The following is a 22,278-nucleotide window of genomic DNA, read 5'->3' as shown; positions in this document are numbered from 1 at the left end:
TGTATATTTCCTTTAGTTTAAACTATATTGAAGCGTTAACATTGCGTTCTTTGTACTAGAAGGTAGTTGCTACATTTTTTTTACTCATAAAGGGTTTCATAACCAAGATTATTAATTTGCACGTATTATTACACATTTGCTAGCATGATTTAGTGCTGTATGATTTAAGTAGCTGTAAAACACATTGTGGCATGACTCAATTAGTAACTTCATAGACGTTGTGTATATATTGATGTCATACTCGAATCATCAATACTTGTGTTATTCTGACACATCTGTTTCATATTTGGATATTTTACTAGAAAAGATGTTAATGGTGATCTAACAACCAAGATTTATGATAAGCGTGATGATTTAGCTTTTCAATCGCCAACTTCTCTTACTTATGCCACAATATACCTTCATCACCTGCATAGGGGGTTTATATCTCTCAGTTGATTTGATACACAAGAGAATACTCTATGTATGAACAAATTCTAAAACGAGGTAAGTTATTGACAAACAAATTGATGAAACAAGAATATCAGCAGATTCGTTTAAAGTCGTTATTTCGTAAGTTCTATGGTCGATAAAATGACCTTGTCAGCAAATACAATTTATCATCAAGTCAAATGCCGACTGACGTTTTACATACTAATCTTTAAGCTACTATTTACACACTGAAGTATCGACGGATTTTTCCGTTATTTCCCGATCATGGCAAGTAGCACACGACCGATGTGGCCGGTCGGCAGGGGATGCTCACTCCTCCATGCCATCTGATCCCACCTCTGATGTTTTAGAGGTCCGTGTTTGCTCTGCATTTGTATTGTTTAATGGACTTTTAAGCAGCTTGAATACTGTTCGTTATCTCTATATATTTCATCTCGAACAAGTTGTTGCTCAAGTTATCAACAAATTCTTAAAGTTTAAAGTGAATGACAATATGATATATGCCTCTATTTCCCTATGTGCGTCTATCAAGCCAATCATGTAACAACGAGCAAGATCAAGAACAATGTGTTTACATGTGCAGCCTTGGCGAATGCATTAAAGCAGGTTATTGTCAGAGTATAATGAGGTGAATTGTGAAAAAGGGAACAGGAAATTTAATATTTTTGGCTGGAATTGAAGTAAAAAAGTCATAGTACTTATATTCAATCTTAATTGTGTCACTTTACCTCAGAATTTTTCCTGTAATCGGAAAACGTGAACAGAGCGTTTTTATCATTGAAATATTAATGTCCTCGTCAAGGGTTTCTGATTAACTGCTAAGCTTCAGCTTTTGATATTGCTATTGTAGCTCATAGCCTACAGAACTGCATTTCCTATATAAATTATGAAATATTGAAAGACAGACATTTTATAAACAAAGTTTGGAGTGCTAAAATTGCCCTGAAAAAGGCGAGAGAATATATACCACAAACTAAAAACGGACTTAAATCTTACATTCAAATTTTTATACCTTTTGAAATAATTTTGAAAATGAAACAAAAATTTTCTGCAAACAACGGATGCAGTTCCAGACGAATTCTTAGTGCCGTCCAAACCCCCACGGTCACATATATATATGAACAATAAATTAAAAAACTTAAGTAGTTCAATTTTCCTTTTTTTTTAGTATCAACAATGATGTTACTTTGCAAAATAAACATACAATTATAAATACGATTTCGATCGAAATTTGCAAAAAATTAATCGACATAAAAATTTTCAGATTTATGGTATGAAGTACTCCACAGAAGAAAATTCTATCAAATGGAAATTAGAAATTTCATCGGAAAAAAAACTGTAGTCAGCCGCTAATTTAATCTTAATTACTTAAAACGAGGATTAATATCTTCCTCTCACTTTTGCTTTTAAACTCCTGAAAATTTTATACATTTACAAGCATAATATAAAGTGATATTATTTCTTTTGAAACGTAATATATCTTTACGTGTATATTTTCATTATAATGTCAATTTTATATTATATTATATTTTATTTTTTAATTTTTTTAATTTGTTTCTGAATAGTCTCAAATAGACTAATTATAATTTTAGGAATGCATATGTTTCCATATCCCAGCGAGGAATACGACTTACATAATGAGAACACAAAAGCAAAATCCCCATACGATATACGATCTGAATCTTCAAATGAGCGGTGCAGATATCTTTGTGATGCTGACATTAATTGCAATGGATATTCCATTAATCAAACATATTGCTATCTTAGCCACTGTCATATTCCTGATCAAGATGAGACCTGTTCTGATTGTAAGTTTGCTGGAAAAAAGAACCACACAAGCAATGACTCATGTTTACTAAGTACGACTCAAACTAAGACCACACCTGGTATGTCAGTTAGTTCGGAAGCCGCAGCAACTGGTTTTTCTACAAATAGTGCTTTGGCTTCATTGGAAATTTTTTCGTCAACTATTTTAAGAACAACAACAGAAACAACAGCAAAAACAATAGATGGCATAAACAATACAGATGATTCGGATGGAACTCAATATAGTGCAATAATTGAATCTAATAATACACGTCATTCCACTTTTCTCGAAACGTTTCCATCTACAGAAGCAATAACTACCATAGAGGAATCAAATGAAGATGTCAAAATAATTACAAATAGAAGTACGAGGTGCATTTGTCTGTGTAAATATTCAAGCACGACATTGGAAGAGTCCATTAAAAACAGGGCGCTATCACTGGCTGTGAATAAGAAAGAAACGTCTTCACATTTTAGGAAGCTTTCCTGTGCCCAAGACGTCCGGGACTCTTCAAACGCACTTGGGATGTTTGGTATTTTTATAATATTTGTAATTGCAGGACTAATATTTTTATCTGACATTTGTTCTTCTTTTCAATATATACGTAGAAAGTACGTTCCAAATCAGATAAAATCCTTCAGCTAAGGAAAATGCTATTTTGAAATTAATGAGGAAGTAAATTTGTGATATTGTGTTAAAAGAAATGTTTTAATCTTGTTTAAATTTTAATAGACAGTGCTCCAGATTAACGTTGCCCTTTTTGGTTAGTATATGGCTGTGTATATGAAGTAGGTATTATAAAAACAATAGACGACTAATATGTACATGTAATATACAGTATGTTAATTTCAGATTTCTATAGATTCTGTATGTTTAAACTTCACATGGATGTTTACTGCTTGTAATTAAAGGAGTTCCAAACAACAGACTTTTGTACATGGGCCTGTGACGGTATAAATTATTGTCCTGTTTATATTTGTCAGTATGGTCTTAACCTCACTGCACATACGCAGGTATATTAAGGCAGCACCCAGATCATTATCCGTCAAATTTACAGTTTTTTTTTTCTTTTGGTAAAATGTAACATTGATTAAAATAAAGATGGATAAAACATTTATTAGTATTATTCATTGTATAGAAGTCAATGAGTCTAGGCTAAAAGAAGCACTCCACTACCACACCATCATGTGACGTCTATAAATAGATAATCTGCCTTAATGAAAAAGTGAAAAATTCAACACTAACCAAGGGATAATGTATTTCTGTTTGTAAGAATAATTATTTAAAAACATCTCTTGGTCATGAAAAGTGCTGATAGATTCCTACTCTCCTGGCACCAAAATAATTTTTTTGTACACTTCTGCATAAAACCTTACCATTTTTTTTTTAATTTTTGTACAAACAATTTTCAACAACTCATGCAGCACTTTCCAATTACTATAAAATGCAAGCTTTCGATAAAAACAAGAATTATGTTTCAAAGTATGTTGCATAATGTTGAACTTTTGTATCCTCCTCGTTAAGAAAGAAAGAGGAAAGGTTTATCGAGATTTCAAAACACGCTTGTCTTCTTTATGAGAAAAAAAATGATAAAAATAAATCAGCAAACCTGATTCTTTATATTTAATTCCTTGTGAATCACATGTGATATTCTCGGTTTATTTTTTTAAAACATGTATTTCATATACCAGTATATGTTTACATGAGTTCTCGTTACATTTCATTTTCAACCGGAAAATATTTGCTCAATAGTTATGACGTCACGAGAGAGAAATTTTATCCCAGTGACGAATGCTTTGCTATTTATACCAGCCAAAAAGACAATATTTTGTTTATTAATATGTTTTGCATGTTTCCATTCATTTTAAGGACCTGAAATGAACATTTAGATATAGATATTAAGAAATCGTTATCTTTGAAGTTCACGTCATATAGCTTACTATGATCACAGACGACAGATATTTTACTTCACGAAGTCTCAAAATGTTTTTTATATGTCGGTTTAAAATGCTGTTAACTTTGAAAATCTATCGAAAAATTTTAAGGATTTAACTTTCAAATCTGTGGTCATGCACCTTTAGATATGACACCTTGAATTTTTATAAACATTATAAAAAAAGGCGCATTTGTTCAAACATTATAAATTTAAAAGTTATTTATGAACTATTACAGTAACGAATAATAGTAGTAATGTGATCTCATCAATCAATGTAAATATGCATAATTTTATCATGGATCAGTAATGATTCTGTCATTTTATCTTATAACGTTTATACTTTTGTGTACTTGTGCATGTTTTAATAGAAAAGGTTAAAGTTTCAGAAGGCTCGTTTTATTTACAGGATAATATATTTCATAATATTTATAATAATTTTCTTGTAATGTATAGAATATTGTGTGTAGTTGTTAATTATAATGATGGATTCTTAAAAATCAATAAAGAATGGTCGAAGAATTGTGTCTTCCCTATTGCGTTATACAGGTTGGGTAAAAACGGCCATATGTATATCATAGCCCTTCCCCATAACCTGAGGACAATCCAGTAGCCAGAGAAAATGAGAATTAAATTGACAGATAAAAAGTCTTTTGAAATAATAATAAAAACAAAGAACTTTCATAGATTTTCCTGGAAAAAAAATTTACACTTGCTTACAGTGGATTGCACGAGTTGTTCCGCATGGTGTGACCTCTCACATGCATAGCAAAAGTCTCTGGTTCGCTTAAGTAACGTGAAATCTCAAACAAGATAACTCACGATTAGCCCAATATCATCCTTGACTCTGCCAGACTCAAATACTCCGGCGTTTGAGGTTTAAAGGGTACACGGGCTGGAGTCCAGAATGGTGTTGACCCGGTTATGATAAGTGATGGAGAATCTGGGTAATATTCTGCTCATAATTTTTTTTAAAATTCCCCATGTGTTTTTAATGCAAGTAACCAGAGAATGATATTTTGCATGTATATATTTTTGATATATAGTTACTCAAACAATTTATATGAATAAATTGTTGTCATATTTCATGTATTTCCATGATTATGGTGAGAATTGAGATGTCACTACTTAAAGCAAAAAACTTTAATTTTCTGAATGTTTTCTTAGATTGGTCGTTAGTTTACATTTACATAATCATTATAGATAAACATGCTGCTGAAAATTTTACGTGCTTTATAGTTTACCTGAGCTTTTCTGATCAAAATTCGCCCATTGTCTGTCGTTGTTGTTTTCGTCGTCGTAATTTTTAAACATTTTCAATTTCTTTTATACAGAATCACTGGGCCAATTTCATCCAAATCTGTCTCGAAGTATATCCTTGGGTAAAGGGGATTCAAGTTTGTTCAATGACCACACCCTCTTGATTGACAAATAATGAAAACTGTGTTGGGTCACTAAAAAGTCTTCTTCTCAAAAACTCTTGGCCAGGAAAGATAAAACACGTGAAAGTTTCCTACAGAATGTAGATTCAAGTTTCTTCAAATCATGACCACTTATGGTAGGATGGAGCCACTATGGGCTACCAAAGTTTATATGGGAATATATAGGTAAAATCTTTAAGAATATTCTTCTCACGATCACGAACTATTTGGCCCAAAGAGCTGAAACTTATTTGAAAGCTTCATTAGAAAGTGGGGATTCAAATTTGTAGAAATCATTACTCCTGGGGGTAAGTTGGGACCACAATGGACAATCAAAGTTTTACATAGGACTACATAGGAATAGTCTTCAAATGTCTTCTTCTCAAAAACATCGATGCCGTGATTATTCATATTTATATGAAAACATCCTTAGGTAGTTTACATTCAGTTTTATTCAAATTATGACCTCAAGGGGTAGAGAGGGGACATAATGTATGGTCTTATCTTTACATGAGAATATATAGTGTAATGAATCTGCTGATGAAGAATAGAAGTAATAAAGTTACTCGGGTGAGCGTTGGGGCCAATGAGCCTCTTGTTTTTGTTTATCATTGTCATACATTTAAAATAATTTAGAACCAAATGCTGTATGCATAAAATTTATTTCTTGTAAGTTAGTTATAAAGTTGATTAAGGTGGTACGGGATACTTCTTTATTTTCCAAGGGTTGAAAATTCCTGGGTGCTATTTCAGAAATGATGAGCATTTTTTCCCAGACATAAAAAATCGCACTTTCTTTCAGTGATAGTTTTCAACTTTGAACCTTTTTGAAAACAATGCATGGACAATCGCTTTCCTAGACGTGTCTCATTCAGAGCAATTGCATTCATCTAAAAGTTTTTGGGACTATATACACAGCTAGCTGATTTGTGACCAAACAGTTACTTTTTGAATTAAATAACAAAGAAGACCAGTTCTGGTTAACGTGATAATTGATTGGTCATAATTCAGCACAATGTGAGGTCATCACACTCATCTATGCCTCACCGCACACAAGTTGCTGTATAGTTACTCAAACAATTGAAAGACAGCTTTTGCTTAGAAGTGTTCAAAAGCAGCAATGTTCAAAACAATCTTTTACAGGGGTTTGCTTTTTAAATGTCCGTAGAACAATTATAAGTAAATTTATATACTTGTGATTCTTTTTGCTTATGTTAATTAAAAAGCCAACTTGTTAGAATTTGCACAGAAATAGCTTCAGAGTGTTTTCTTTTAAGGTGTAATATCCCTCTGATAAGAGAGATAACTTTCCCAGGATATTATTCCAAGAAATCCAATGAATTGTCTTAAAAATTACCAGAGTTTAATAATGAGGACCATTATATAGTCAACCCATTCAACCCCGAACTAAGTTACAAATATTGATTTTTATTTTCTATTGCTTATATTTTTATTAATTACTTATAATAGTTTACCTAAAACATTTATACTCAGTTCCTTTAAACTGTTAAAATTGAGATATTTCTGTCTCTTAACATATAATTCTTTTAATTGTTACAGAAATTTCAGTTGCAGACTAACCAGACTTTTTACAATCAAAAAATTAATATTTTTTCACTAAAAATATTTTGAAGAATGATAACTCCTGTAGATGGAAAGATGCATTTTTATTTTACAAGCACAGAAAACAATGTGATATTCTGATTAAAAAAGCAACGCTTCAGATTGTTTTCTAATGTGAATTAGATAGGTATGATAGTAAATATTAATTTCATATATACCTCATATTTTTTTTATTTTAGGGTGATATAAAAAATTATTGATCTTTCTATTCACCATATCAAATTTTCTTCATATCATGATTAGACATAATTATATTAATTTCTGAAAAAGTAAGAAACGCTTCATACTTCAAAATATTTTCCATTTGAATCTAATGCTATTGTTGATGAAAATCAATGTTGGAAATTTTTTAAAAAATGGTGAAATTTGGAGCAGAGGGATATTTCACCTTAATGGGTGTATTTACAAATTTTGACCCGATAATAAGCACTCATACAAATCAAAACAATACTTCAAACGGAAATACGTCATAACGTGGAGGTATCCCATACTACCTTAAATTCACGAACCAAGATTTTATTCAGGCATGCAATGGCAATTATATGCATGCATTTGTTTTTAACAGAACACAGTTTTTCAAATCTATATATTTCTATGTTTTGAATAAATATTTTAGGAAAATGTGAGTTCTTCGTGCAGATCATATGCTTAACACTGTTTTAGCACTGAACATATTTTGTACATACATTTCTTGAAGGAAATTTCCATATAATGTCGCTAGAAGATTGGTGTTGCCTTGTATAAGAAATCCATACAGCTGACATCACTTTTATTGCAAAATAGGTACTAAGTTGTTTATTTTCATAAATGAATGATGAAATAAATCAGTGGCCTCTAAAAGAAAGACCTATATCTACATACGTAAACCAGAAACACAGGTGTGCTGTTAACTATCTTTAAATTAGACGGGATATGTAAAGTTAACAATTTACCAAATGTGTGTGTTATGATTGACTTGTATGGGTGTAAGAAATCATTTCTTCAAATTATTTTCATTCAAAGGAAGGAATGATTGCATAAATATGTACATGTAACGAATGATGCATAGGACACAGTTCTTGCTTCCGAAAATTTGCTATTTAATAGTCAAAACTAGCAGATTTTTATGTTTGTAAAACCAATTCAAACAACATTGATTGCATATCAATTAAAACAAACAGACTTGTTCAATTTCAGTCCATTCCTCAAGCTCAAACCAAAGTTCTTCTACACAAGAACATTCATCAAAAAGAAGATCAATGGTTTTAGTATCTTTACCGCAAAAAAGGAACATAACAGTGAATCATGCAATTAATTTTAATGAACAGGAATTTTTGTATTATTTCAAATTGGGGATTGTGTTTTTGTGATTAGAGAAACCAGGGACCTATATACTAACTATATAGGTCCCTGGAGAAACATATATTAATCATGGGTCAATAGTCAAGTGCTTGTGCAGAAATCGTATTTAAATATATACGTATATTATATGTTACTATCACATTTTAACCTTTATATTAGTAAACCGTACTGTAGATCTTTGTACGATTTTAAGATATTTATGTGAATATTCTGCATTATTCAAACAGTTATCCTTATTTAGAAGTCACGACAAGGAAATGCTTCTAGGACAAATGTGTTTGAAATCCCAGCATTATAGAATAATAATTTCATAAACAATTATAATTAATGGTGTTCATACAGGTTCTTTTAACAGTTTTAGAATTCAGAGAAATAAAAAGTAACATGATCTTCTTTATTATTAATTTGATTCTTACAATTTCTTATGTCCATAATGACAAATATTAACGATTGATTGAATGAAAATCAAATTCCTACACATGTATCCAGCAAACACAGGCCTTTTGATGAACAGGTCATCGGGATCGGGTTTCAAAAAAAAGAAAAACATTGTAAACATTGGACTTTGTCCAGGTGTGTAGCCTGTTGAGATTTTATGAATCTTATCGACTTATAAAGTCAGGAATAGAATGTCAGATGACGATACGTTAAGAAAAGGTATTTTATATTTCATAGTTTCTACATGTACCACAAGCACTTGTTTCGTATGCACATCTATCTTTTTGGAAAGAAAAAGTACATGTAGGTTGTGAGGTCTACGAAACAAGTACCTGCACTTTTTACATTGGTATTCTAGATTTAATAGCAAATCGTTAGCAGCATAGTAAGTATCTATTTCTAATCTGTTCAACACATTCAACTGGTTGGTAATCCACATGTGAAGTAGGCATGAAAAATCTCCTTCAAATAAGATTCAATGAGATATCAGGTGAAAGGAAAAATATATTTTTTGAAAGGGTGAAAAGGTATTCAATAAGACATCAGGACCAGGACTGAGTTGTAAGCACTGGACGTCACGTGACATGTCCAGTGAATGGGTAGACCAGGGTCAAAGGTCATGTATACAGAGAGGTAGTTGGAGGAATACAATAACGTAAAACCTAACTTACTGCATTAATTTAAAAAAATCAACAATTTTCCTCTTTAAGTTCAATTTTCATATTTATCATGTGAGACGTAGATGTTTTCATAACCCCCCCCCCCCCCTAAAAATTGTTCAAAAAATATATGTATTACAAGAATGGCAGGGAAATTTATGGAAAAACCTTTTGAAATTATTTTACTTTTCTTTCATAACATCATTTACTGCACATTACTTTTTTTTCAGGGGTTCGCATGAACCTGGCAGTGTGGATAGAGAAGCTTAGATGTGGCGGAGATATAGAGAAACAACAATTCTTCAAAAAGAAATTCATTGAGAGACTCCGAACGTCTCCTGTTGCTATAGAAACAGATAAAGCCAATGAACAACATTATGAAGTTCCTACAGAGTTTTTTCAAACGGTATAGTATAAATATGTGTCAAACGGTATAGTATAAATATGTGTCAAATGGTATAGTATAAATACGTGTCTGCACAGGTGTATAAGTCAAAGTATATTCATGATATTTTATTTTCATGATAAGTAGTGCAACTTCACGTAATGTGATATATTTTTATTTTAAGTAACAATGTTCAGTTTGTATTTTATTTATATGTTGTATTACTTTTTTCTTAATTAAGGTAAAAAAAAATCTTAAGTTTCTAATATGTCTAAGGACAAAAATTTCAAAATTCAATGAGGCAGGTAGTTTTTTTTTTCTTTCTTTCTTTTTTAAGCACTGCTGGTGTTATCTTTTTCTGTTGCCAGTCAACAACTGATTGATTTCTTACCTTTTTGTTCTCTTATATTGATTATGATATTCTTTGCTCTAAATGAGGTTATTCCAAACATTTTTTATCATGTTTATCGAAATTTAATTAATAAAGTACTGTATTCAAAAAGAAATACATATATATTTTGTATCAACCCTAATAAAACGTCTTTCTGTATAAGCTTATATGAAAAGGGGCATAACTCAATTTTCTTTTTCAACTTGAAAAAATAGAAAACTAAGATATTTCCTTTTTCAACTATTTAAATATGTCAACTCAATAAAGTTGATCAATGCGGCAGTGCTTGACCTGATGGGGCAGTGCCTGTTAAACTATTACATTAAACTTTTTTGGCCTAAGTATGATTTTTTTTAAAAACTTTTCTGAATTAAGTAATATATAAATTACTGTATTTAAATTGTGAAGCTGTATAGTTGAGAGGAATGAAATGGTTAATGTAAAAAGAAAAGAAAGTTATTGGCATCTTAAACAAATGTACACTAGTAAATCTCATGTACTTGTTATTAAAGATATCTTTTTTTAAAAAGAAGGCATGCTATATAATCATAATCATGTGGACATTTTGAGTGATGTAACAAAAGTCTTCCTGTTTTAGGACACAATACTTTCTATTTTTATTACAGATTCTTGGCCCGCGACTGAAGTACAGTGGTTGTATTTGGAGTAAAGGTGTTCATGATCTAGCAGAAGGTAGAGTACTCATGTCCTCACTTATGTAAGAAAAAAATACTTATTCTGACACCTCATCGTAAACTTTGTAAAGGATGATTCTCTATAAGGCCATTTTCCGGCCTACGATAAAATCACTTAAAAATGTGATTTTATGTAACTTTAATCATTATATTTCATGATTTTGATGTTTGTTTTTCAACATCGATCACCTAAGTCGCGTGATTTAAAGATCACAAACGGCTGTCAAGTAAAGAAAAATTGAGGGTAGGTCTATTTACATCAAGTTTTCATGCATGTTTCTAGATGTAAATGATCAAAAATTGTTTATTTATGTCGGAAACATATCAGACTTAAGTATTATAAGCAAAGATTGTTTAATTTAAGGCTAAAGATATTTTTTTATGGCAAGAATTTTGATGCATTCACATTTTGCATATTTTGAATGTAAATCTTTACAAAATGCACCTCGTACGATGTTGAAAAATGTTTAATTAGCATTTAATTAAAAGTATTATTTTATATATGTTTATATTGTACTTGTGTATTGTTTCTATAGATGTGGTACCTATTTTACGCATAAAATGCCCATGCAAGAAATGAGATTTCTAAGTTTCTTTTGAACTATAAAAGTTGTGTATCAAATGTTTAAAGCAATGAATGAATTTTGTTTGTGATTAAATCAAAATTAAGTTGTAATTTATATAATATAGTCTACATTTGCAAAAAAAATTAAGAATTCATTAATTTACAGGATGAAAATATTAATGCAAGTACATGTTAATAGTCAGTGCATAAAACTCAGAACGGTTGTATTAAAAATATATATATCGACGTAAAATGAAATAACATCGTAAGAGTTGATTTGATTCAATTTAATTACGCATGTAAAACAATATATTTAATTTAAAATGCTATCTTAACTATAATACACAAATGTATGTATAAAAGTCGAGCCCCCCCCCCCCCCCCCCCCACGGCACTCCATAAAATGGAGTAGATTTTCAACAGTTCCTTCCACTACGCATAGCAGAAGTTTAAGTATATCCATGGACTAACAGAGTTCTACAACATCCCAGGTACAAAATCGACCGTAAGAGATGACACTCCTTTCGCACTCTTGAAACCTGAGAATTAAATTCTCTTTCCGTGCTGCGTCAAGAACTAAGGTGTTTAACACGGGTAGTGACAGTTCCTTTGCTAAGTCCTCAGCATTGAAAGTAAAAGTCATGGGTCTCTTGGATATTATCTTAAAGAAGGAGGTCCTGTCCCACGGTAGGTGTTGGTCAATACTGAAACCATGCATAAATCAAAATTGTGACACTTCACCTTAAGTGAATGATCTCTTTATCTGGGTGAAAAATTCTAAAATGACGTAAAGCAACATTCAATAATCAATCACGTGACATTTAGGAACCCCTTTCCTCCTTGGCGTTTTATTTTCTAAGACAGAACTACTGTTCTCATAACTTATATTGATGCTACCAAAGAAGTGTGATGAATAGATTGAGTCCTCTCAACACCAAGTTAACAAAATACATGGATCCTATGCCACTCATACGGAAAAGTGTCCTTCTAAAAGGTCGAGGCGAGAATTTCCATCATGAAACCATCCCATCAGTAATTCTCTATCTATAAAAGTTACATGTGTACCCATAGAAAAATTAAGTTTATAACACAAATAGCAAATGCATCTTCCCGCTTCAACAAAAATAGCTTTTATCATTTCTAGAACTAATAACAAATATGCAGTACTCCTAAGGAAATACAAATACAAAGAAGTAGCATAGATAAACTAAACTATCCTTATAAAAAAAATAATTATAATAAGTAACTTATATTCATGTCTTATAGTCTATAAAAGAATTTCTTTATTTCTAGCAGATAGTTCAATGAGACTTGTATTCACGTAATTTCATAACAACCAGTCATTTCAGTCCTTTGATTTTAGATTTTTTAAGTAAAAAGTTTTCCTTTTTTGAGTAAACATGCATGGCTTATATTAATTCTTAGTAAATCAATAGAAACATGTACTCTAAGTGGAAGTTTATAATAAGAAATAATCTACATAAGCTGATATCCTTCATTGTAAGTAGTTACATGTAGCTTTTCCTGCAAATATCGTAAAAATGAAGCGAAAAGTTTTTATTTACATGTCATAACCACCTTTAACCAAGTTGATAATTTGGTAGTCACTTTTTATGTTCATAAGAAGTTTACATGCAAATTTTGGTGTTGGTTAAACGTGGTTATGACATGTGTAGGAGTTACCTAACACACCAACCTTCTTGAGTTTTCCCATTACCCTAATGCTAATACGGACCGATAGTACCTTACTTTGTGACCCTATATCATAACAAATACTTTTGTATCATTAACCAATCAACATTTATCATTAAATTGGAACATTAGCCTACTGACTTATGCAGTTTTTAAGGGAAAAAATACTATTTGAAAATTTGAAGTCATTGTAGGCCGCAAAACGGCCTTATAGAGAATGATCCTTTTAGTTGAAGCCATAGGTATAATGCCTCACTTGTTAAAAGTAAATACTGTGTGGTATTAAATTTTCTGCACTGCACACCCATGCACATTACTGTGCGGTTTCATTGCATACAATGCATCATATAAGTACATATACTAATAAAATGATCAAAACTTAGCAGATTGTGAACTTGTGATACACGTTCTAAATCATATAAGTTTGAAAGTTATTGAAATGTTCGAGTGGCATATTTACAACAAAATTTTAAATGCATGTCTTGAGGAACTATGCTTCCACAATGCACCTTACAGTTTGTTTGTTTTTTTAAATTAAATACATATTAAATGACAGGTAGATAATTCTGCCACTATGCTATATGTCCTTCATATGTTGTGTCTCTCTGATATGTTTTCTCTTTATCAATAAAAATCTGCATTATAACTATACTACTACTGTAGATTTTTGTTAACAGTAGAAGATTTTTGTCTTCAGAAAGACAGTTGTGTCTAATTCTTATTGTAGCGGAAGATGTAACGTTAAACTTGTACTGTGAGCGGGCAAAAATCGAGGATGGACAAAACATACTTGTAAGTTTGCCACAAGAAGGGCAGTTCAGTATTCAAGATTTCATTTTTACCCTTGTATATATAGTTTTATATTGTGAAAACTGAATTGAATTTTCAAAACAATAATAAAGCATAGGAGTGTTTAAAATTTGTAAACTGTGACAATGTCTTTATAGTATGGTGGCATATTTCTGCCACCACTTGTCAGATGTTTATGTCGACTTGTCAGATAAAAATCATCACGACCCTGAACTTGGTATCTTGTTGTAACAGCATGTTAAAGTCATTCACTGACATCTATTTGTCATCAATATATCTAACAAGTTGACATACTTTTCTGACAAGTAAAATATTTTTCTAATGAGTCGACATAATTTTCTGACAAGTTGGCTTGTCAGATGTTATGTTGACTTGTCAGATAGTGATGTTGACTTGTAGAATATTATGTCGACTTGTCAGTAATTATGTTGACTAGTCGGATAATATATTGACTCGTCAGATCTCTATGTTGACTTCTCAGATCTTTATGTTGACTTGCTAGATACTTATGTCAAATTATCAAAGAAATATGTTGTCAACCGATGGCCTAAACTGGGCATTGACACATTTTATAATGAATTTTTAAACAATAGAGTAAGTGACAAGTTAACAAAAAGATCTGACAATATGTTGTCGACCGATGGCCTAAACTGGGCATTGACACATTTTATAATGAATATTTAAACAATAGAGTAAGTGACAAGTTAACAAAAAGATCTGACAAGTCGACATAATTATCTGACATGTGGGGGGCAGAAATATTCCACCTTATTATAGGTATACACATACGTTAACTGAAACTCAATTTCTTAATACATACATGTATACAAAATTATTAACTGAAACTCAGTTTCTTAATAGCTCTATGCATACCATAATTCACTTTATAAGATGTCTGAATAAAGATCAAAATCTTAAATATTCCTTCGCGTATTTCCACTTGCTCACAGTTTTGATCGGGCAAAGCAATAAATGAATTAAGATACCAGCATCTACGTAGAATACACAAGAAACAAACACAAAAAGTGCCTAGAATATGTCGAAATTTATAGCTTTCCACCGAAATCGATGGCACCCAAACAGTTAAAAATTCTCAAATGGATGTCTGAATTTTTGGATTGAATACTTCTATGTTATCACAAATACGTATTGATTTACTGATATTAATTTATCATCCATTGTTAACTGAGTATTTTTTTTTTTATTTAAAGGATCTGGGTTGTGGCTGGGGATCTTTTGGCCTCTACGTCTTGCAGCACTATCCCCGATGTCATGTGACTTGTGTGTCTAACTCGAACACCCAGAGGCAGTTCATAGAAAACCAGGGGCTCAGGATGGGGGTATCGGACAGACTGCAGTGTATTACAGCAGATGCCAATGACTTCTCAACACAAAAGCGGTTTGACAGGATTGTCTCTATAGAAATGTTTGAGGTACATGTATACAACTTGATAGCAGGAACATTACCCTTTGAATATTCATTTTTGAATTACATGTATAATACCAGAAGTATGATTTCAATAATAATTTCAATTAAAAATTGATGACTGTTTAATTGTTTATAATGGTATACATTGTATAATTTATGTATCTAATGAGAAATTTTGTATGATTTCGAAATATGAAGTAGACTTTGAGTAAAGAAGGATCATATACATGTACTTCTATCTTTTGGATATCTTGATGCAGCACGAGGGGCATTTCAAAAGTTCTGGCAACTGGTGTGCCGTAAATTAATGAGCGTCATTATCATAAATTAAATTATATCAATCCCTCAAAATAGTCTCCGTTGACCTGGACACACATTTTCAGTCTTGAAATCCATGTGGAAAATGCTGCCCTATAGTCCTCTTTCGGTATACGCTTCATACACTGGAATACAGCACTTCCGACTGCATGACGACTTTCAAATCGCTGTCCTCGGAGGGCTTCTTTGATAACGGCATTCAACCAAAAATCGCGTGGAGCTAGGTCAGGACTGTAGGTTGGATGTGGTAAAAGGCAATACCATTTTCCTTTAAATATTTGGTTACTACCTCTGATCTATGGGCAGGTGCGTTGTCATGGAGGAGCTTTATTCCTCTAGTACTGGTTGTTGGTCGGGTCGTTTTATAGTGCTCTACAACCTGAGACAAGACATTCTCTGCATAAAATTGACCAGTAACACTGCTGTGTTCTGGAACCAGAACTTGAGCAAAAGGGCCTTTAGAATCAAAAAATAAGGCATACATTACTCTCCGGACAGACCGGTTTGAGGCCTTGTATCATTTTCACCGATCCAAACTTTATTATTGAGCTTAGTTTCCAGTTCAAAAAAATATATCAATGTTTCATCACCAGTTACAATCTCATTTATTCACCTTTGGTCACAATCTTCATAAATTGTTAGTAACTATGAAGCCGTTTCTACCCGGATGCGCTTTTGCTCTTCCGAGAGAAGATGCGGCACCCATCTAGCACAGACTTTCCTAAGCTTTAAGTTTTTCTTCAAAATACGAAAAACTGCTGATGAATTAATGTTAGTTAAGTCTGCTATTTCTTCAACTGTATATCTAGCATCATCAGCTATCGTATTTTGAACAGCGGTGATTTCTTTTTCACCATATGCACAAACTGGACGCCCCGAACGGGGGTCATCTTCAATTGATTTTCTACCCTCTTTAAATTGAACTACCCATCTTGCTATTGCTCAATATGAAAGAGCATGCTCTCTATATACTACATCTAAATCTGCTTTTATTTCTGTTGCCGTAAAGCCAAGCAATGAGCGAATTTTGCAATACACTCTTTGCTCAACAAAAAAATTGTTCTCCTTATCAGTCATTTATACGCCCAGTATACAGAGTATACCTAATTATGACGTCATTTTAGCAGACCTATACGTCATATGACGTCACTGCTAATGCATATTTGCCTAAGCTTTACAGTGGTATCAGAGTCATTTTAATCTGTAACGTAGTTAAAATTTTATATACCAGTTGCCAAAACTTTTGAAATGCCCCTCGTATTTTCCCGAAGAACCAGCTACCGGCCAAATTGACTGCTTCAATTGATAAAAATGCCGCTTTGAAATAAAAAAAATTAAAATTTGATTGTTGTATGGTCCACAGATTTTTCAGAAAGCTCAATCCAAAGCCTCTTACAATTGATCTCTAACCCTTTACCTTGAAATAAAGGGGAATTCACTGATTTGATGTTTTCACTTAATATCTAAAGACTGCATTTTCCTCTCTGTGGTATCAATGTAGAAAATTGTCTATATTTTTATGATATGATGACTTCTGATAGGAGAAATAACTCTATTATTCCATATTCTGTTATTCTCTAAAATTATCAAAAAGGTCAATTTCTGTCGAATTTACTCCACAAAGTATGTTGAATTTGTGTGCATTTAAATTTTAAATTAGATTTCTTTTGGAAAATCATAAGCGTTAAAGCAGACTTTTATATGAATAAACAGAGGGATGATATACCATAAGCAAAAGTCTGTTTGCAATAGTAAGAACATTGTATGACTCGCGCGTAAAATATACTGGACCAAAGAGGATAAAAGGTGCCATCATGTCTACTGTAATCTTGGTTTCATCCCACATTATTGATTTTTTTTGTTAAATGTGCCGTTGTGACTATTGCGACAAAAAATTACATTTTTATGTTCAAATGAAAATGATTGTAAGAATATAACAATATATATACTAAAATAGAATAATAATTTTATGTTGCTTAATTGGGGGAATTTTCTTTCAGCACATGAAGAACTACTCCATCCTCTTCCAACGTGTGTCCTCATGGTTGAAGCCCGCTGGGAGGTTGTTTATACAGATCCTCTGTCACCGTTACTTCCCCTACTCCTTTGACACTAAGCCTGGCTCAGACACTGAGTGGATGGCTAAGAACTTCTTTACGGGAGGAACAATGCCTTCTGTCGACCTTTTCCACTACTTTCAGGTAAGCTTTATATAAGGATCCCCCTATACACTGCACATCAAAGAATTCACACTTTTTTATGTCAATTGACTGCCATCTGTGTAGGAAAACCCATAGAATCCTCCCAGTAGCCTTTGTAGTTTTTTGGTTTGTAACTTTTTTATCTGACTGGAAAAAAATCTCTGCATCTTGTACATGTACAGGATGTGGCTACTCATACAGAAAGAAAAAAATTAACACAGTGGATTTATCAGAGCATTCCCAAATGTTTTGTACATCTTACATAAAGAGGAAAAAATGTGTTTTCTTACCCTTTTGACCTCTTCGTTGACCGTGCATTGAAAACTTTTTACGATATAATTTTCTCAATGATCAAAAACATTTTTCATTTATAAAGTGTTTGTAAGTGATTGTATTTTGAATATTAAATTGACAAAGTTCAAAATTACAGAGAAGAAAATATATCTTAAGATTACTTTATCATGTGATATATTTTCTTCTCTGTAATTTTGAATTTTGTCAATTTAATATTTGTACAGCCCACCTCTCTTCAAGTTAAAAATGGTTTTTCAATGAACTTACATACGAAAAAAAAAAAAAAACCACCCTGACAACAAATTTTTTTAAAGACTAAATTTGTGATACGTCCATACACGAATATATCTTGTCTTGAATTGTAATGCATTATATTAAATACAATTATAAGACATGTTTGACTTTTTGTCAGTGTGTAATGCCTGATACATTATATAAAAAACTCTTTTCCAGAGCTTGTTTGATTTTTTTCCCAGAGTGTAATACATGATATATCATATGAAATTTGGAATTTCTTTCCAGAGAGATGTTTACCTAGAAGACGAATGGCTAATTAATGGTTGTAACTACAGTAAAACACTAGAAGCTTGGTTAGCCACCATGGACAGACAGATGGACAAAGTGAAGGAAATATTTACACAGACATATGGACAGGAGGCAGATAAACAGATATTTAATTGGAGACTGTTCTTCATCTTTTGTTCTGAGGTGTTTGGTTATGATGGAGGAAATGAGTGGCACATGGCACAGTACTTATTTAAGAAACAACTGAACAGTTCTCTATAAAACAGATACAAACTGACACATCAAACATTTTGTTATTGGCCCACATTCAATTTGAAGAGAAAACAATTACATCTGATATGCAACGCGTCAAGATCAGGAAAAGTCACCAATGAATTGAATCAAGTAACAAAACTGAATGTCCCATTGCTACATAAATTGATTCATATTTGAACAGTATTTTTTCTGATGTAAAATAAGTGTGTGATAATAATTACAAGTTTGGACTTTGATGTGAAATATATTTATTTAAAAAAATTATCTTGTCAAAGCAAAGTAATATTTAATTAATTTGCCATTTTTTCCCCTAAAATTCATACACCGATGTGTACATGTAATTAACGATTGAATTATTAAGGTTGTTCCTTTGATTTCTATCAAGATGAATTATTAAAAATATGTTATGATTATTTATTTCAAAACATAAATCAACATGTATGACACTAAGTGTCACCATGACCTCGTATGATGTTACTAAGCGGAATTATTTTTTAATAAAACAAAATTGTTTAAATGAGGCTTTTAATTGTGCTTACTCCAAGCAAAACATGAAATAATGTAATATGTATATTTTATAAATGTACACTTCACACAAAAAAACTACTTTTGGAGCAAGGATGGGACCACAGCTGTCGCCAAAGTTTTATATCAAAATATACAATCTTCAACAAGAATAAGAGACTGAGCAACAATTTATCAAATGAATTCAAAATTAATTGGGTTACCTTAATTGGATGTTGAACCTTATCAACGTGTACATATCAATGTGCCTTGAAGAGAATAGCGAATAAGGTTAAAATAAATTATGTAAGTGGAAAAAAAGCACAATAGTTTTAAAAGTAATTAAAAATTGTTCTAAAAAGCACTTGCACAATTTGTTAAAAACCAGGTAATACATAAAATTGATAAACATTTAGAAAACTACAGTATATTAAATAAAACATACACAATGTCATTTATCATTGAAAAATGCTTCACTTTGACTAAACTGTAATATCAATTCCTATACAAGGCATGAAATTCATACAGGTTTCGATTGAAAGTAAACACAAAGTGACTTAAACAACAACATAAACAAAGAATCATCAAATGACTGCTGTAGTAATATATATACAGTTCTGCTGTGCTAGCTTATATTTTGCAGCTTCAATGTCAAAAATTACTCTTAAAAGTGATTTTACATCTGATTCAGTCTTGGATCTACAAACAATGCTGAGGCTTTGTCTGATGTCTTCTAATTCCTCATTTGTTGTTTTGTCGTCATTGATAAGAGTCAGATAAGTTTTGGAAGGGTTACTTACAATGATGAAATATAACATACTTAACTCAGGAATGTCATCACAATAGTTGTTTGATAAATAAACAATGACGTGTTCATAGTTTTGAAAAATATCATATATATTCTCGAATCTTGATCTTCCTATTCGATTAATGCTGCTAACTTCATGATTAAAGCCAACATTAACCCCAAAAGATGTCAACTCCTTTATGACCTTGTTGCTAACCTCACTTTTATCCTCGTCGCAACAGAATATGAAGCATTTATGTTTTCGGATATCTGGCATTTTACCAAAATATTCTAATAATGAATAAAATGCATTGATACAGAGTAAGAGAATCGAAAAACGAGTCATAGTTCTTACTAAACTGTGAGAGACGTCAACCTGAGTGCGCATACTTCGGAAGATCTTAGCATTATATAATGTCCTATAATTATACACTTCATACCAATAATCAGTATCTATCATTTCAAAAAGGCGCAGTAGGAACTGTGTATCATTCATATCTTTTATGTTCAAATGTTTATGTTGGTTACCTGTAGGTAGAACAACATACTTGACTGGATGTGTATAGATTTCGATGTTATTTTTCATTTCAGTCTGATTGTAGACTTCAATGCTATACTCAAGTGAATGTAGACCGTAAATTCCCCGTTGTGTGCTCAAAGTTGAGAATGTAAACCTTTTAACAGACCTAGAGCTATCTAACCCTGATTGAATACTATCAATAGTATCAACATTTTTAGAATACAAATAATGTAACCAACTGTCGAGAGTGCACGTACTTTGAGGATAATCTAAAGTCGCTTCAATGATCGAAAATGGTTTGTTGTTGATATAATGATAAAATAAAACCTCTGAATTCTCTTGAAAATGTAGTGGTGGCCAACTGATAAATAACATGTTTCCAAGAGGAATGAGTAGCATTCTTAGCTCTTCTGTATGTAATCTTAAATAAAAAAATTTCAAGATTTTTTTATGCTGATTCAGTTCTTTGTAGGATGTGTTCAATAACGTCGTGTTTGTTTCTTCAGTTTCTAGCCGGCAATGATATTCACCGACGTCATCTTCTTGTACGAATTTAATCTGTAAGAGGCTTTCAACCACACGCATCATTTGTTTAACCCCCTCCTGAATATGATGTATTGAGGAATTTACAATTTCTTGTCCATTTTTAACCCACGATATATGATGGCTTGACTGTCGATTACAGGTATCTAACCAATGGTTACTAGAACATTCAAAGGTTACCATTTCACCAATACTTCTTGTATACAACATTGTACCTTGTGGAAGTGTTGTCTTTATACGGACATCAAATGCCTCCGTCTTGTTTTGCAGTTGATAAGCATTTTCTGATGTAGTATTTCCAAAATTATCGCCTTCATAATTAGACACGGTTGATTTCAACCCTTCACTATAATTTTCCATAAAATGTATCCAGATATTATAATGATAACGGATAAAAATCATTAAAAATATAACAAAAACACAAAACACACAAACATTGGTAATTGAATTGAAAACACGGATTTCATCTCGAATTCATCATCAAGTCTGTAATACAGCACTAGTCTATGATATATAAATTCCAAACATTGTTGGCAGAACAATACGATATCTTCTATCAAATACCATAATATGACTCCAAAGATAAGAGAGCCTTTTTGTTGCTCTTCATTAGGGATAATTACCATGTATATAAATAACTGTTGAGCAGGGAAATGTACAAAGACTGTTTTATATACGGCCCGATCTGTTTTAAAACAAATAATCCATAT

At 31.9% G+C, this 22,278-nt stretch overlaps 1 protein-coding gene across 1 annotated transcript; it reads left to right on the top strand.

Moving 5' to 3' along the window:
* The first annotated feature begins 9,138 nt into the window (after positions 1-9,138).
* On the top strand, positions 9,139-19,232 carry LOC133198656 (uncharacterized). The gene is made up of 7 exons (XM_061334694.1): positions 9,139-9,214; positions 9,885-10,060; positions 11,057-11,123; positions 14,110-14,174; positions 15,404-15,625; positions 17,940-18,140; positions 18,957-19,232. The coding sequence occupies exons 1-7, from the start codon at positions 9,187-9,189 to the stop codon at positions 19,218-19,220; spliced, it is 1,023 nt and encodes a 340-aa protein (XP_061190678.1). The 5' UTR covers positions 9,139-9,186; the 3' UTR covers positions 19,221-19,232.
* Positions 19,233-22,278: the final 3,046 nt, after the last annotated feature.

The sequence above is a fragment of the Saccostrea echinata genome, unplaced genomic scaffold (assembly GCF_033153115.1).
Source record: "Saccostrea echinata isolate AGI-Se365-2 ecotype Australia unplaced genomic scaffold, CSIRO_AGI_Sech_v1 ptg000033l, whole genome shotgun sequence".
Lineage (NCBI taxonomy): Eukaryota > Metazoa > Mollusca > Bivalvia > Ostreida > Ostreidae > Saccostrea > Saccostrea echinata.
The sequence above is the reverse complement of the archived record's forward strand: the minus strand, read 5'-3'. Positions and strand labels throughout refer to the sequence as shown.